At 40.1% G+C, this 18,500-nt stretch overlaps 1 protein-coding gene across 26 annotated transcripts in view; it reads left to right on the top strand.

The window, feature by feature from the left end:
* Window positions 1-18,500, top strand: part of PLEKHA5 (pleckstrin homology domain containing A5) — a 217,215-nt gene that overhangs the window by 193,332 nt on the left and 5,383 nt on the right. For 16 of the 26 annotated variants that reach the window (XM_072999745.2, XM_072999747.2, XM_072999748.2 and 13 more), the window contains 9 exons: window positions 3,997-4,059; window positions 5,818-5,898; window positions 6,034-6,183; window positions 9,929-10,030; window positions 10,151-10,265; window positions 10,477-10,520; window positions 11,298-11,486; window positions 12,476-12,596; window positions 16,437-16,552. In XM_072999745.2, the coding sequence (XP_072855846.2) occupies window positions 3,997-4,059; window positions 5,818-5,898; window positions 6,034-6,183; window positions 9,929-10,030; window positions 10,151-10,265; window positions 10,477-10,520; window positions 11,298-11,486; window positions 12,476-12,596; window positions 16,437-16,552 (981 nt within the window). Of the gene's footprint in view, window positions 1-3,996; window positions 4,060-5,817; window positions 5,899-6,033; window positions 6,184-9,928; window positions 10,031-10,150; window positions 10,266-10,476; window positions 10,521-11,297; window positions 11,487-12,475; window positions 12,597-16,436; window positions 16,553-18,500 lie in introns of those variants that run through there. The other 10 variants (XM_072999749.2, XM_072999754.2, XM_078376410.1 and 7 more) reach the window with 2 other exon arrangements.

An 18,500-nucleotide genomic window follows, 5' to 3' on the forward strand; every position in this document is an offset into this window, starting at 1 on the left:
CTGCCTCCTCCAACCCAATTAGACAAGGAGATGAGTTGCTTTTGAGTGGGCAGTCACCGGAGGAGGAAAGTGCACACTGTCATCTGTGAGTGGGCAACCACACTGAGGAGAAGGGGAGGAAAGCACATTGCCCAGGAAATGGTGGTGCACAGAGGAGGCGGGAGAGGAGAGTGTGCAGTACCTGTGGAATACCTGTGCAAGCAAGGCACCAAACTGGGCCAAACTGCTGAAGTGTGGTTTGCACCCCTCTTGAGAGATAAATATCCTCTAAGTGAGTCAAATATCTTCAGCTATTATAAAATCAGGTTATGTGGTTACATGACATTGCTATTTTCACTTGAGAGAGGTCAGTTCTCTCTTTGAACTTCATCCCACCAAATAACACTTTCTGTGAAGGAACTCTTAAATCATCAGCACAGGCATCCGTTGTTGCCACACCAGATACTGGTGTATATTCTAAGGAAAACTCTCTGTTAATAATAACGAGCATCAGCCAGGCATTGTGGAGGGCATATATGTTCCAAGTGCATCCTTTCCTCCATTTGCACTAGAATTTGCTCTGTAATTCATTAGACACTATTCTTTGCTTACACTGAGAGGGAGAGAGAGAGATTGTTGTTTAGCCCTGGGGGCTCAGACATGCCATGAGTTGTAGTACCTGAAAAAACAAACAAACTGAAAGTGGACAGAAAGCCCCTTTGGGGTGGACACCAAGGCCCAAGTCATCTGCATTTTGTTTTAAAGGAAAGTTCCTGTTCCTAAAAACTTGCAGAACTGGCAATTCTCCATTTTTGCTGAAAGGGCATATGTGGTCAGTGGACTTCATGTTGCCCACACCTTTTCTGAGTGAGGAATCCTGATAACATTTAAAAGTAGATAGGATATTCCCCAGAAGAGTTCGCAGATTGTTGAAACAAAATGAAATCTGTCCCCATTTTGTTGTCTTCAACAGACTGAATGTTTGCTCAAGTTGCAGTTTTCTGGAGCCAAGCACTTGTATCTCTGGGCATATTTAAATAACAGTTTCTGCAATCTTACGTATAATGTAGTTCACATGTAATTTCAAATCATGCCTAAAACTTCAAAGTTTTTTTAAACTGAATGTGAGGAAGTGGGAAGAAGGAGCAAAAAATCCTAAAGCTTGTTCATGTACAAGAAGCAAAGATTTCTGTTAAATTATGAACCAGGACTCAACAGAATTACTGTATCATTCTGTTTGAAGTTCTGTCATAGAAAAGATAATGTTGGGCAGTATATACTGTACCTCTGAATTTTTCTGCTTTTTGGGCTGGTGGTTTTTTAAAATAAGTAGATTATAATTTTCAAAGAAATTCAGGTAAAAATCAGTGGTATTTTTATTTTGAAAGTAGTTTTTGGGTTTGAAGAGAATTATTCCCTTTTTCAGAATTGCCTGTAACTGCAATGACAGTGATAGGTGGCATGCTAAAGAATCCTACAAAATGTACTAAATACCCCCTATTTACTGCTTCAAAATGGTTGCATACATGCTTTTCCTGTTGTGAGTCTGGCCAGATTTACATTGGCCATGTTTGAGCATATACCTGTCTCTATTATTTTAAAAAAGAGATATTTCCATTCTTCAGTTCTTTCTCCTGTCAGCATGATTTTTGTAGCATATATCTAAGTGGGTTTTAAAATGGGAGAGCCCTGCTAGTACTAAACATCATACCAAATTGAAACCTGTAAACTTCGTGACATGTCAAAGGTGCTGTGGCTTTTTCATCCTCTGATACTCATTCCATTAAATGTTCATTTCAAAGCAAGGCTACTTATATGGCTTCAGTACACTGTGCATACTCTCAGATCGTCACCCAGTGCATTTGCATGAGGATATGTCTGGAAATGAAACACTTAAAAAGTCTTCTGAGGATCTGTTCTGTGTTTGGAATGCTTGTATGGCTAAACCCTTACTTCATTCTTGCTGACACAGTACTTCCTTAAAAGCAGAGAGATGCATAATCTTACTCTTTGTGTAAAAACACTGTGCATGTATGTGATAGTAAGGAGGAAGACAAATATATGGGCAAGCAACAAGTATGTTCTAATTTAATAGTTTTTAAATGTTTGGTAGAGTCGCTCAGTGCATATGTATTAATTGGGAAAATGTGTGGCTCTGTTCTTTTCTTCCCTTTTCTTCATCTGTCCTCCATATCTGCTTTAAATATATTGCAATGGTATGTCTGCATTGGCACTAACCATTTCTGATGCTAAACAGGTTGCCTCTTAACTAGAGTTTGTAAATTTAAACTGACATGGGGAACCTCAAATCTAGCCCTCCTGGAGTCCCAGATTGTTCTCTGGAGTTCCTGAAATGGCCACACTCTGGCTTTGCCCACTGATGCCATTTTGTTAGTGATTCCCTTCTTTTTGGGGGGATATTCTTTACTATTCTAAAAGCCTCAAATATCTCTTAAGGCTTAATTGTTGCAGGCGAGAACTTCAAACCGAAATATACGACTCATTGGGTTCGCCCTTTTGCTCTTGGCCCCCTCCACCATGGATATGCTGCTCTGAAACTGAATTTGTTCTTCAGGGTACTAGAAGCCCCCAGTCTTAGTTTGAACTCTGGTTGCCGTGGCAGTCTTTTTAACTAAAACATATTTTTATTGCTGCTGTTGATCCAGTTCTATGTCACAGTTAAATATGAGAGGGCCTCAGGGAGGTAATAGTAATGCAGGAGCTTGCGGCTTTTGCTCAGGCTCATGCCTAGTCATCTTAGCCGCTTGGGGATGTTACATCTGACCTGGACCAATATCCCATTCATTAAAGCAGAACAAAATGTATTTGTTCTAGCAGAACTTATCTTCGTTAGCTTTTAATGTGCAACAAGATCATTTCTTTTGCTGCGACAGACTAACATAGTTACTCCCCTGAAAGTTGCTCGAATGTGCATCCATGTAATTCTTTATTGTCATATTGTTAAAATTCCTTACTAACAGGCAGACTAAAACCTAGAAGTGATAAGAAGTTAATGTGTTGGCAGTCTCTTGTATTCACACTGGTGATTCGATTGTAATAACTGCCATTCCATTTAAAAGTTCATAAGCTTGTGAGGGCAAAAGTATGATCAATGGCAGCAGACTCATATGTGATAGAACCGGGTCAGGAAATCTCTTTTATCAAAACTTTGTGCTAAAACTGAATGGATTTTTTCCAATGATGATTATCGAATCCGCTACCTGCATTGAGCAGGGGGTTGCATTCAGTGTCCTTATAGTCCCCTTCCAGCTCAGTGTTTCTATTATTCTATATCTGAATTGGCTGCTAAATTTGTGGAAATTCTTTCTAATCCTCTAGCCATTTAGATTAAATAGTCTGTAGTGAAGAGGTATTCGGTGTTGAAAGCCTTATTTAACAAAGCTAAGAGGTGTGCAGCAAAGTAACCAAAGTTGCAGTACACCAGCAGAGTGCTCATGGTTTTCATTGCTTTAAAGTCTTTGCCAATGACATCTTTTTTCCCCATGATAAATCTCAAGTAATTTTTCTTGCATTTTCTGGAGAGAGAAAATAAATGCAAGATAAGGCTTTGTTTTTAGAAGTTTCACTTGCATTGTTGTTCTCTAACTGCATAGTAGCAAATTGATAACATTAATGAAGCCAATTTATTCATTCCCTTTTCTTTGTTCAATTTGCTTTTTGCTCATTTTGGACTAGAATCAAAACTAAATTTGTATCATGTTTATGAATTCCAGAGATTGCAATGAAACGTAGATTGCAATCTCCGCTTTGGTTAACTTTCTTAGTAAGAATAAATAGCGCTAATACACTTTCCCCATTCTGACAGTCCATATTTGACATTACATTGTAAACTGGGATTTACATGCTGTGTGCTCATTAAATGCAGTCAGGCATACTATGTGCTTAACATTTAAATTTGAAGTCATTTATGCTTAATTAAATGTTTACTTTAGATTGCGCACTGTTTTGCATGATGTTACTGAAGTTGTTTGATGGCAGTATTCTTCCTTATTATAGCTGACACAAGATGAATGTAGGGGTTCTCTGTACAAATACAGATCAGAAGAGTTGGATATTGATGTAAGTACAATTACCTTGTAATATGTTGAACCTATGTTTCATAGAAACTGTTGGTTTTACCTGATTAAAAAATTGTTCGTTCATTTAGTCATTTAGTCGTGTCCGACTCTTCGTGACCCCATGGATCAGAGCGCGCCAGGCCCTCCTGTCTTCCACTGCCTCCCGGAGTTGGGTCAAATTCATGTTGTTAGCTTCGATGACACTGTCGAGCCATCTCATCCTCTGTCATAAAGATAACACTGGTGTCACATTTCTGGAGCAGAGTTGAGATAACTGATAAACCAATGTTATGTTTGTAAGGCTTTGGAAAATGTAGAATGTCACCCAAACCACCCATAAGAGATCACGAATTTTTGAGCATTTCAAGAAGAGGTTTTTTAAAAATTGTTCTTCTGAGACCCAGCTTTATATGACAGTGGACCAAAACTTTAAAATAAACTCCGCCTTTGTACAGCATAGCCTATGACGCTAACTGCATATGAAATATGCTCTGTAGAAATAAGTGTTGACCCACATCTGGAAATAGGTATCTATTTTAGGACCCCCTTGTTAATTCCAAGACATTATTATTCCCATACTTCCCTCCACATTCTATTCCAGGTCTTTAAGAACAATTTTGTGCAGTGTTGTGTAATGTGTGCAGTATCCAGCTAACTGTGCCCTGAGTACCTATCCTCTCTGTTAGTTCTGCCAGGAAGCCATTCTCCCTCCTTTATGGATAGCTATTACACAAATTTCTTTCAAATCACCAAATCATTGTGCAAGATTGTTATTTCTGTAATGTCTTAAATGGGCCCCCAATAGCCGTGCTCTAGCCTTTTACAAGGTGTAGGTGGTAGTGCAGGTACACAGCTGCCCACACTAGGGTTGGGCCTGATCCAGAAGCCAGGAGGCCATTTTTCCAGTAAGGACTCTGCAGGGGCCACACTACCCCTTGCAAAAGAAACTGGCAGTAATAAGAAGCTCATTTCCCTTGGTGGTAGGGGAGGAGAAATTCTGATTTGAGGAAGAAGACACCAGTCTTTTGGCTAAAACAGTGCACAGAGAAACCCATGGTTTACTTTGGAGAAGAATCCCATCACTGGAGAGGCAGTGCTCCCATAGATGGCACCCTAAAAAGGTAAAGGTCCCCCTTGACAATTTGTCGAGTTGTGTCCCACTCTAGGCAGAGGTGCTCATCTCCGTTTCCAACCCATAGAGCTAGTGTTTTGTCTGCAGACAGTCCTCTGTGGTCACGTGGCCAGCGTCAGTAGACACAGAATGCCATTTACCTTCCCACCAAGGTGGTACCTATTTATCTACTCGCATTTTTGCATTTTGCATGCTTTTGAACTGCTAGGTTGGCAGGAGCTGGGACAAGCGACAGAGGCTCACTCTGTCACATGGGTTCGATCTTATGACTGCAGGTCTTTTGACCTTTGCAGCACAGAGGCTTCTGCGGTTTAGCCCGCAGTGCCACCACGTCCCTGCTAGATGGCACCTTAATGGGCTTCAAAATGCCCTTGAAAACTGTTTGTCTTGCCTCTGCTCCACATGGAGGAGCTGCCCTCTAGAACGCACTATAAGGTACTGCAGATTCTCCATGGATGTGTAGAGAATGGAACAGAACATCCCACTGTGGTTCATATACTTAATTTGTGTATAATTTAAGATTGTGTGTGTGTGTGTGTGTGTGTTAAAGAAACAGATTGTGTCTCAGTTGCCAATATGCAGAGCAAGTAGTGGCACTAATTATTGCCGTTTTCTCTTCCACACTAGACTAAGCTGAGCCGATTATGCGAACAAGACAAAGTGGTGCAAGCCCTTGAAGAGAAGCTTCAGCAGCTGCACAAAGAAAAAGTAGGATAATTATATTTATTACCTCAAATGGATGTTATTTCCCATGCCTTATTATCAGAACACTGATAAGAGAAGTACAAAGAAAATCAGTCCAGTGATGCAGAACATTAAAAATTATTCTTTTTATTACCATAGTACACGCTTGAGCAAGCTTTGCTGTCAGCCAGTCAGGAGATAGAAATGAATGCAGAAAACCCAGCCGCCATACAAAATGTCATCTTACAGAGGGATGATTTGCAGAATGGACTTCTTAGCACTTGTCGAGAAGTGTCTCGAGCTACTGCAGTAAGTCATGCAATTTTTCTTCAGCTGGTAAAACTCACTGGTGTGTTAAGTGGCGGTTCTTTGTGTAGGTATTCTTTTAAAATTGGCTGTCTGTAGGTTTGTTCTTTATTACACTTTTTGCAGGCATTAATTTGTCCTCGTCCTCCAGTCCATGATGAGGAGGGTGTATATTCTGAAACAATGGAATGTCTTTGTTTTAGAAGTTGGCTAACAGTTGTAAAGCTTTGTAGTCATGGTTCAGGCTTCTGACTTTCTTTCCAAACAAGGTACTTTTGGAAGAACTGGAATTTCAGATGAGAGAATGTAAACTACAGTGGGGTCTTGACTTGAGAACTTAATCCGTATTAGAAGGCGGTTCTCAAGTCAAAAAGTCTGTAAGTCAAGTCTCCATTGACCTACAGTGCATTGAAAACCAATTATTCCCGTAACAGGCCGTTTTTGTTCCATTTTGTTTTTTTTCTGGTCTGTAAGTCAAATCTCAGTCTGCAAGTCAAACCTAAATTTTGCGGCCAGAGAAGTCTGTAACTCAAAAAGTCTGTAAGTCAAGCCGTCTGTAAGTCAGGGGTCCACTGTAATACTTTTCTCTTGCATGGAAACACATAATCATCAAGTCTTGCTGTGGTTTTTACCAATCCAGATAACTTGAGTTGACACCTGACACTTTCAACTATATGCTGTTGGATTCTCTGAAATCAATATTTTCCCCAAACAGAAAGCAAAATACTTACATGGCTGGTGTTTGTCATTTATTATTATAAGCCAGGAGTGGGCAAAATGTGGCCCTCGAGATGTTGTTGAACTGCAACTCCCATAATTCCTAGCCCACACAGCCAATAGTGAGGAGAGTTGAGGAATGTTGGGATTTGCAGTTCAGCAACATCTGGAGGGCTGCACTTTGCCCAGGGCTGTTATAAGTCTGTTTTCATTCCTTCACTTTAGGAGGCCACCAGACATCTTCTGAACCATCTGAGAAGTTGAATACTTTTTTTAAAAAAAAGAAAGAAAGGCATATGCTTTCTTTCTTTCTATCTGGAGAAAAAAAGTAATGAATATGAACGTACAAAAATAGGCAATACCTTTGTAGATGTGAGCTTTCGTGTATCGTATGATGATTGTTTTTATTTTGTTAGTTTTATGTAATAGTACTGTATTGCTTGTTCTTGCATTAGTATTTTATTTTTATATACACATATAATAGTATCTCCATTAAATCAAGAGCAACCTGTATCCATACAGTATGTTTCTGCACAAGTAAACTGGTAGGATTTTTCTGCTTACCAGATCTCAATATAATGCTAACCGCAGACTTTTGTTCAAAGTCAGGTCAAAGATGCTCACATGACAGGAAACCCCCACAATGGCTGGCGTAAACTGTCACAGCCTGGATGTCAACTGCCATGTGGATCCGTTCCCCATATCATATGACTTTTTGAAAAGGTTTTATGAGTCAAAGGGCAGGCTTTTGATGCAGCACTGTTGGCTGTAATGAAGAGAAGGTATATGGGAGCAGGAGGGAGATTCCCTTTTATTTGAAGAGCCCTTGTAGTTTTCAGTATATCCTACCTTGTCATGGGATTTACACCTGACATGTTCATATTACATTGAAATAAAGGGGAGCCGTGTTGTCAATACATAATATCTATGGGACAGTGCTTCCACAGCAGTGCATATGCAGGCAGGAAAATCCTGCATTATTGTGCTAGCGGGACTTTCCACTCAGCAAAAGTAAAGTAGGATACTGGTCAGTACGTCCTACCATTATAGCCAAAAGGTAGACCAGTGTCTTCCATGGAAAAAGCACTTGGGGATCTGCCAGCTATCCCTGTGATTGTACAGACCAGTGCCCAGAATGTTCAGGTTCCATTTGAAAATAAAAATACTATTTTTATGAGAAAAAGAAAAGTGTCCCGATTTCTACACATTTGCTCATAAATAGTTGGATGTGCTCCAGCCTCCCAATGATCTGGCCGATTGGTATAATGGTGCTGGGTCCATTAACAGGCCCTTGTCACTTCTCTAACTAAACTAAGTATTGGATTAGCCTAATTTCAGTAAATAATTCTAAGTATGTTGTAAGAAGGGGGGGAGAGAGAGAGACCCCTCTCTCAGGAGTGCCATCCCTCCCGCTAACCCTGAGAAAGAGAGCCAGACCCCACCAGTTCTCCCACCATGGAAGACGGGACCTCCTGGACAGGACCCGGGGAATTTGGAGGGAGATTTGAAAAGACTTACGATTACAGAACCTGGGACTATCTTGGCGGGTGCGGAAGAGAAAAGGCGGGAGATAGTGGAGGCAGGGTTGGGGAAAATAAAAAGGGGGGAAGGAGAGTTACCTGCAGGCTGGGAGTGGATCTGGGTAGAAGATCCATGGACAGGGAAGAGAGAGAAACTGTGTGTCCCCAAGGAGGAAGCTGTTGCTCAGAGGAGGCGTGAGTTGAACCCCAAACCTTCATACTGGGGCGAATGAGAAACTAAGCAGTGGAGGAGGAAGTTGAGAGAGGAAAGAGATAGAGTGGAAAGAGAACGAAGGGAGAGGTTGGAATGGAGAATTTGGGAGAATCAACAGAGAGAATTCCTGGAGTCCCGTGGGAGACGGGGGAGCACCCCAGGGAGTGTGACTGGGTGGACATTCGAGAAGAAGACACTATCCCCCTACTGGAAGGAGAGGAAGGATTACTACTGAACCCTGATACCCCACCGGAGTGGCCCGGACCCTGGAATAGCCAGGGTAAGAACCCTTTCAAAGTCGACGACTGGACCCCCCCTTCAGACCTGTTGTCGAAGGGGGAGAGTAGCACTGATGCAAAATGTAAAAAATATTTTTCCTTTATACAGTCAACCCTCGACTTACAAACGGTCCTAGTTACAAACATTTTGGCTTACAAACCGCTCTGATAGAAAAATACTGACTCAACTTGCAAACTTAGATTCACGTTACGAGCAAAAAAAAAACAAACACGCGGGATGTGGGGAAAGCATGAAATTTGAACTTTCAGTTAACTCTTGGCCAGTGAAGAGGGTGCATGTCTGCTTCCTCGCTCTTCCCAGCGTTTTGAGAGTCGATTTGGAGATAGTCTACAGACTGCCTGGTACTGCCTGGTATTGCCTGGTACAGTGCTGCATGGACTGTATTTTTATTTTTTGGCTTTTTTTTAATTTTTGATTTTTGGATTTTTAAAAAGTGTTCCCTCCCTCCTTTGCTGCCCCCTTTTTCCCCAAAAGATGCTTGTATTGGCTTGTCTTGATTGAAAAGGTGCTTTTCAAGGTGATCTGTTGTCTGAAAGGTGCTTGGTTTTTCCCAGAAGGTGCTTGTCTTGACTGAAAAGGTGCTTTTCAAGGTGTTCTGTTGAAAAGGTGTCTGTTCCCTCCTTCCCCCTCTCTCTCTTTTTTCCTTTTTTTTAAACCTAAGTCATCTTAGGTTAAAAGGGAAAAAAAATCTGCCCATAGTGGTAGGAACGGATTAACTGGCTGTGCATTAGTTCCTGTGGGAACGAATGAGTCGAGTTACAAGCCGCCCCTCGACCTAAGAACCAAAAACAGCTGGAATGGATTAATTGGTTTTCAGTGCATTCCTATGGGAAATGCTGATTCAACTTACGAACTTTTCAACTTACAAACTTCTTTCCAGAACAGATTAAGTTTGTAAGTTGAGGGTTGACTGTATTCAAAAAGCAGGTTAATTCTGCCATGCATGGCTAACAGAGCAAAGTGTCAAAGCTAACATACTTTTTTCTAATGTATTCAGGAGCTTGAGAGAGCTTGGCGGGAATATGACAAGCTAGAATATGACGTGACCGTTACCAAGAACCACATGCAGGAACACCTGGAGCGCCTTGGAGAAGTTCAGGTGTGACCCAAACCAACTTGATTGACATGATTCTAGCTGAAGACTTTGATTCCTCAGATGGCTTTTTTTAAAGCGGGTTTTAAGACTTGCAGTCTCAATGCTAATGTTTTTCTCTGGCAGAATGAGTCGGCGGGCATACAGCGCGCTCAAATTCAAAAGGAGCTTTGGCGAATTCAGGATGTCATGGAAGGTTTGAGTAAACACAAGCAGCAAAGGAACAGCACCACAGAGGCAGGTAAATTAGCATATGGAGCTTGGAGGGGCTGGGGAGAATACTTGTAAGAGGAGTAAATGGCACCCTCCTTCTTTCTTTGATGGATGTGGATGGATTTCACAGTGATTAAAAAGGAAATACTGTATATGAGCTGTTAATCGCTGTGCATAGCTACCAGGGATTTAAGTCATTGTTCACTATAAAAATATGTGTTCTTTTTGTTTTTAAATAGGTATCTTAGCATCAAAGGCTTTTTCATCTAAGTATAAAAATGAGGTATGTTTTTAGGATTTAATAGGATCTGTTTAATTGCTTTATGATTAAAAATAGCTATTGGTCAGTTTTCCAGGATTTGAGTTCTGAGATATGTAGCACATTTAAATAAGCAGCTGCCATAAGTGGTTTATTTTTAAATGCTGAGTACCTAAACAACAGTATTTGTATGTGTTTTGTGACTTATTCTTACTAGTATCTCTTCCCACTTCTGATTTTCCTTTTATCCGAAACTGCAGTCATACAAGGAATGGGCACTCAAAACTCCAGTTTGAAACCAGTTTGAGATTTAAAAAATGCCTGTAATAACACCAAGAAATTGTGTTTTAAAGGGATACTGTAAACTAAATGTGGGAGACAAGAGATAAAGGATAGAAGCTGACTTTTTAGGAAAACTATTATATGTTTTAGCAACTGGTAGAATAGAGCAACAGGATAACATTGATGTTCATTGTAAAACACCAGTACAAGAAATGTAGAAAAGATGGCAAAAATATATGCAGAAGGTTGACCAAATTATAAGTGAAACTTTGTTTGGAGATAGGTAGGAATTAAAGCATGTGTCTTTTTGAGTGGGTAGGGGCGGAGACAGTACATATAAATTGTGAGTCTATGATCACTGCAGGCACTAATGACAGTAGAGAATTCTATCTTTCTCAGTACAGCAGGGTCTCTTTAACTGCAATCTGTGCTATATCAGCTCTAAAATATTGAAAAGAAGTTATAACTCTTGCGACAGATGAACCCATCTAAATAAGGTGACTGTTCTGCAATCTTTAGGAAGAGGAAGTAGTCCCACCTCGTCCTCCACTCCCTCGGTCCTATGACTTTGCAGAGCATCCTCCCATTATCCCCCCTCTGCCCAGTGATAGCAGCTCCTTGCTCTGTTATAGCAGGGGCCCAGTACATCTACCTGACGAGAGGAAGATTCACCAAGTTCAAGGATACCAAAGAAATGGAGCACACTGTGTAAGTGGCCACAAAAGCCACAGTGCTATTGACCATTTCCCCTTCCATCCGTCCTCCTGTGCAATTGCCATCTTGACATTCAGTTATTTTTATTTCATAGCGTTCTCCTCCCCCTTGCATAACTTTTATTTCTTGCTACATTTTTGCTGCTGCTGTATTTGCTGCTGCTTTTTCCCATCAGTATTCTGTGAATGTGAGAGTTCACAATGACTCAGACTGCTTGCCTTTTGTGTTAGATTCAGACTTACGTCTGGTCCAGTGTCGAGAATCACTTTCTGCTGTGTGCCATCTAATGTTGCAGGATGGTGATTTTAAAGAGCATACTCTGGAGCAATCTTATGATATTATTCTTATTCGTTCATTCAGAGCCAGCATTGTACCTGACACTGTGCTCTGCAGAGTTACGTGATTAAGAATAGATCACTGCTAGATTTTTTCCAATAAAATCCGCAGGCACTTTCACACAGTTGTGGGAATAGTTTCAGGGTGATGATTTATCAGTGCCTGTCCAAACTTGTGGCATATAGTTGCTATGTCATTTGTAAATCTGAACACCAGACCATTTACTTTTGAGTCTTTCTTCTTATGTGATCTGAGACACGTTTGAGTGCTGTGAAGATCATGAGGAAAGGCCATGGGATGTCCATGTTAACTTTCAGAACAAACACCAACATTGCGGACCTTCATTCAGAGGAAGCTTTGTGGCTCAAATGAGAAATGCAGTCGAACTAAATGTTGGTCCTTGGGTCCTTTTAAATGCCGCCTTGAGTCCTAAGAAAGGCAGGATAAAAATATTTTAAATAAATAAAATTGAATAAACTAAGCCCACACAAAGAGTAGGCAGTCTGAGCATTCTTGAGCACTTTAAATAAAACAACACTTCAGGTTGCAATAAACTTGCCATACATTATGAATACCTGTTTTGTTATTCTGCTTCAATGCATCTACTGCAAAGACTGCATATGTGCCTTGCTGTGATTGACTCTTAGGGTCCAGATTACCGGCTTTATAAAAGCGAACCTGAGTTAACAACTGTGGCAGAAGTTGATGAATCAAATGGGGAAGAAAAGGGGGAGCCACTTTCTGAGTCAGAAACCTCTGCGACCAAAGGTTAGTGAATAGCCTGTTTTGCTACAAAATGGTTTGTTTTTGTTTCCAGTAGTGCAGAATGCGGAACTCAGTAATCATGGAGAGACAGCCCAATTTTTTTCAGTTTTAGAAATTAAGGTAACTCTTCCTTATTGTAAAGGGAACAACCAGTGCACTAAAATTAAGTTTAATTCTGTGACTGGAGAGGGCTTCCAGACAGTCACAGAAAGAACAAAAAACCACAGATGATACTGAGAATCGGCCTTGAAATCCATAATGACGCTGTGTCTAATCAATGCTGTCATTTTCTGTGCACATCATTCCTTCAAACAATGACTCATTTTCTCCCTTGCCCTTGAACACTTACCCTGCCTTTGTTCATTCAGACTGCTGCATTATTTTGCTGGAGCATCCTTGGAGCCAGTATCATAGTCAAAAGGCAGGAAAATAATGTGTCTTTTTTTAAAAAAAGAAGTGTAATGGTGTAATTGTTAAATTGCCTCTGCCTTTTAGACAAATGCAATTTTTATGCTAGAGTACATACTTGAATCATTTATGTCCTAAACTTTATTATCTCACTTTTGCTTTATTAATTTTAAAGTCTGCAAGCTGCAACCTTGTTTAGCTTCTGTTTCGTAAAGCACTTAGGTACTGGCATTATGAAAATGTATAGTATATTTATTTGACACTGATTAATTGCTGATTGAGCTGTAATTTAAAACCTCTGTGTGTGTGTGTGTGTGTCTGTGAGCGGGTAAGTGAGTGAGTGAAGAAATTCTATTAGATGCGTTTTATAAGGACACTTTGATCTAAAAAATAAGTTTTTCTCTTGGTAAGCATGTCGAGGACTATTTAATTCTAAAGAATAAATCCTCATTTCTCGGTTAGTTCTGTACATGATTTTGGAAACCAGATGAAGAGAGATGTGAAGAATGCATTTAGAGCAGTGGTCCCCAACCTTTTCCAAACCTCGGACCAGTTTAGTGTGTGGGCCGGAGTGTGTATGTCTCAGCACAGGGGGTGGGGCACCCGCGCACAGGCGACCAAGGGCACCTGTGCATGGGGGCAGGGCACCCATGTAGGTGGGTGGGGCACCCGTGCATGGGCGGGTGGGCAGGCAACCCATGTGTGCATGTGGGGTACATGGGGGTGTACATGCAGAGGGGTGGGAGATCTTCCTCTGCCACCCGGTCTTGCCATGGCCCAGTACTGGGCCACAGACCGGTGCTTGGGGAAACCAGTTTTAGAGTTATACAACCTGGTACAGAAGTACTTTAGTGGAGAAGTACTCGACCAAATACAGTGGTGCCTCGCAGGATGATTTTAATTCGTTCCGCGAAAATTGTCTTGTGAAAAAATTGTCTTGCGAGGTTCCCTATGCATCGGTCTCAAAAAAAAAGTCTTGCGAAGCATCAGTCTCAAAAAAAAAAGTCTTGTGATGCACCATAGTGATCGCAAAAACCAATCGTCTTAGGGTTTTTTTCCCCCACGAGGCAATCGTCAAGCGAGGCACCACTGTACTGTTTAGTAAGAAAAATGCTAAAGTCATGCTAAAATTGAAGCAAGCCATTCTGTCTTTGTAGCAACCATTACAAGAGACAAAGTCTTTTTCTTGGACAAGCCAAAGTCACACCAACAACATCTTTTCCAGTTCTCCCCCTTTGATTTAGCAATTTAAATTTGTGATCACATTTTATTTATTTGTTTATTCAATTTATTTATTCACATGGCATGCGGCCATTAGCGAGTCATTTTTGTTGTGGATCTTTTTAAAAAGTTGTGTTTCTGCATGTGTGAATGATCTTGTTACAACCTTTTTAAACTACTGTTACCATGCAGGTGCATTTAGAATACCCCCACCCACATTGACTTTTGTGTCAATGTGTCATCTGTCAAATAGTCTCAACAAAGAAGCTCTAAAAGCTTATTGAATTGGAAGGAAATGACTCAGTAACCCAAAAACACATTGAGATGCACATCCTGGAATAAATGCCATGTGGCCTCAAAGCATGAGAGAAACGTGATTAAAAGTTTCAGAACCACAGAGGGATATTTTGCTGGTGTGACCACAGCCACAGTCGATTGCCCTTAGTTATTTCTAGCTTTGGTGTCTATTTAGGTGTCCAGTCTAGGCCTTCTGTTGGCACTATAGCCATTGGTGCTATATTATACAGTCATTATCGTTAATGAGAGTTGTCCCTCCTTCTCTGCCTCAGATTGTCCTTAGTGTGAAAGCACCTTGTAGGAATGCTACAGTTGCATTTTTTTAGGCATTAATAGTTTATAGTCAAAAAGTCCTTTGGCCTTATTGAAAAAGATGGGTTCATTTTTTAAAGAATCCTATTAAAATTTAAGTCTGTGTTGCTAAGGGTTTCCAAGGCTCAATTTATGCTTGTTGTTTGCACAAACTGAAGATATGACTTGACACTTTTTTTTCAGGACAATTCTGGTGATCCTTGCCTCTGTAGAAAGGTTGGCAGTGCTTCTGTCAGGTTTACATAGATCATGGTAGAATTGCCTTTTTGGTTGTATCATTTACTGAATGTGTAAATAAAGGGTGTGAAAGCAACATTGAAAAATTACTTGCATTCTAGGTTCTTCATTCACTTTGGAGATATACGTAGGTAATATAGACCCACCACTTGTGGAAAATGCTAGCACATAGAATGAATGTTGTTTAGTGTAGTAAGCTGTGCTGGAGTAGGCCCATTGAGTCAGTGAACATTTGGTAAGTTAATTGTTCTGTAAATTCCATGGATTCAGGTGGACCCACTTTTGTGACTTGCTCATGGAGGAGTTGACTCCTCAAATCTCCAGTAGGCCTACTCTAATATGACTAAGAATACTTACGGTAGTTAGGCATCCTTCAGTCTCGAAAGACTATGGTAGCACTAAGAATACTAAGCAATAGGATTTCAGCCATTAAATATATCAGATAGGAAGGAGCAAGTTAATTGGCAGAATTAACCAGTTAAATGGCTTCATTTCAGCTCTGCCCACAGTTACAGAAATTCACAAAGAGTCCTGTGTGTTTGAGAAAGAGGGACTTGTGTTTCTTATAAAGCAGCTCACTTCAATCTCAGGGGCAAACCACTCATGAAACAAAAAGCCTTTGAAATGCATGTTGCATTGGGGTGATTAGGAGGATGCTATTTAGAGAAGGAAGTTGTGTCCTCTAAACAAATATTTTGAAAGTATTACTCAAAAAATCAATCAACTTCTTTAAAAGAAAAATAGAAAAGTTTTGGCTAACTTACCAAGCAAAGCATGGCATAGTGTATAATTTTAAATCAAGCATTAGCCTTCAAAAGTTCAAAATCACACAACATTGATGCCCTTTAAGGAAGAAAGAAGAAATGAAGTGCACAGACTGCTTGGACGAGGATGCTGTTGCTTTATAGGTCATCCATCTAACCGAAGCCAATGTAGTGGCATAGCCCTTATTTAATCCATGTCACTATTCCAATTTCAGAAATTGCTGTAGTGAGTCTACAGCCATCTGTCCTTCCTGTTACACCTCCTTGTTCAAGGTCATAAGGGAAGCAAGGGATACAGCAATTATGAATCATATCAGAGTAGAATGATCAGTGCCTAAAGCTTCTTGGCATCCATGCTTGAATATGGATCCAGAAAAGGCAGCCCTGGTATTTTGCACCAGCACTTACAAAGAGGGCTCATTCATCTCGAATCATACCTTATCAATTAGCTTTAACTTGTAGCTGTGTTATGTTTTAGTGGGATGTATAACACAATCCTGGTTATGTACAGTGATGACTACAAAATAATTTTTTTTCACATTAATTTGCATTTCTGTGTTATGGCCTTTATGTAATATTTTAATGTCATTGTGTTCTTTTGTAGGCTCACATTTTCCCATTGGAGTTGTTCCTCCCAGAACAAAGTCACCAACTCCAGAGTCTTCAACGATAGCTTCTTATGTGACCTTAAGGAAAACAAAAAAGATAGATCCAAGAACGGTATTTAAAACTATTAAACTGGGTTCCTTCCTGTCATGCTCTATCAACTTGGCATATCATCATCTCAGGGTATCATTTCAGAGCAGCAAAGTGTGGCTAGTCTTATTACTGGGCATAATTTAACTATCTACTGCACTATCACTGTATATGAACTGCTGTATAGCTCAGTGTTTTAGGCATCTGGCTACGGAGCCAGAGGTTGGGATTTCAATTCCCCACTGCCTCCTTGACCAGGGGCTGGATTGATGATATATAGAGTCCCTTCTAGCTCTGCACGTCTATGATAATGATGATAGAAGGAACTCATACAGAAGTCTAACATTGGCGTAACATTTAGTGTGATTATGGCAGGAATGTGGCTTAAAAAGAGATCTAATATTTCCAGCCATGTTGAAGCCTTCATTAAAAACTGAAGTTTTGGGAAGAAACTGAAATATATGCAATACTTACTTCCATTTCTTACTTGAGCCTATTTTACTGCTGTAGCAACATAAGATGCTTCACTCCTAATGTAATTAGCATATCAGATTGTACTAATTTGCATACATAATTTTGAATTTTTTTAAAAAGGAGTCTTTATTTTGTTCAAACAAAACTGAATATACCTTATAATAAGCAGAGAACAGAAGACTGCCATAGCAAGTGTTACTTTTTAATATGTATCTTAATTAGTGTCATCAAAGCAGTGGGGAAAGGATGAAAACACAAGCTAGAATTTTTGTAATGAACAAAAGAAAGTGTCATATTTTGACAAAAATGGTCTTGCATCTACTCTGAAGTCTCCACTAAATTAGAAAAAAGGTTCTAATCCAACAGAAGGGAAGGAGCAGCCCACAAGCAATGGAGCCCCCACCCCATATGATTTTCCTTAGAAGATGGCAGGACCCACTAGATAGAGAAATCTGTCTTGGGTTTATGTACCAACATAAACCCAATATATGTATACAATATACAATTGTATACATACAATATACAATATGTATATTGTATGTATATATTGTTGATATTGGAAGGACAGATCCTGAAGCTGAGGCCCCAATACTTTGGCCATCTCATGAGAAGAGAAGACTCCCTGGAAAAGACCCTGATGTTGGGAAAGTGTGAGGGTAATAGGAGAAGGGGATGACAGAGGATGAGATGGTTGCACAGGGTCATCGAAGTGACCAACATGAATTTGACCTAACTCTGGGAGGCAGTGGAAGACAGGAGGGCCTGGCATGCTCTGGTCCATGGGGTCACAAAAGATCGGACATGACTTAACGACTAAACAACAATTGTTGATATATACATACAATTATGTATATATCAACAATGAACACTCTAATTCCGTGGGTTATTTTATACACAAGCTTTCATGGTGCTTTTTTATTTTGCGGATTATTTTATTTAAAAGAAAAACCTCCATTCTGTGTGGAGTGTGGCATTTTGACAGAGTAAAATGGGTGGCCAACTTTGGTAAATTTGGAGAGCCATTGGTTTCTGCCCTGGGACTGTCCTGGTGCCCTATGGGTCAACAAAAATGAAATTAAAATTGTTTATAGGCACAGTTTTGAACAATATATATATTAGGATGTTTCCCTAATTCCCAAAGAGAAAATGCTCACTTAAGAGTTTTTTCTTCTTTGCTCCCTGAAATTTCCAGTGTAAATTTTTCCAGGTTGGGGAGAAAAAAAAATCCTCCCCCTGCTGAATCCATTCCTAGCAGACCTTAATGCAGTTTTTTAAAAGATTCACTTCCCAGTTATCCACCACTAGTCAAAGAATATTCTGTAGTTTTTATAGTGACCATTTGTTTTCGTATTTTTAATTTTATGTCTGAAAACGTGCAATGAGCACCTAATCACCTATGGATAATCCTCAGCTCTTCATTGCCTGTGCATCGTACATTTGTCTGTCATTCAGGCCCTATATTAAAAATGTACCTGACCCACCATGGAATATCAAAAAG

Source organism: Pogona vitticeps, chromosome 5, assembly GCF_051106095.1.
Source record: "Pogona vitticeps strain Pit_001003342236 chromosome 5, PviZW2.1, whole genome shotgun sequence".
Classification (NCBI taxonomy): Eukaryota; Metazoa; Chordata; class Lepidosauria; order Squamata; family Agamidae; genus Pogona; species Pogona vitticeps.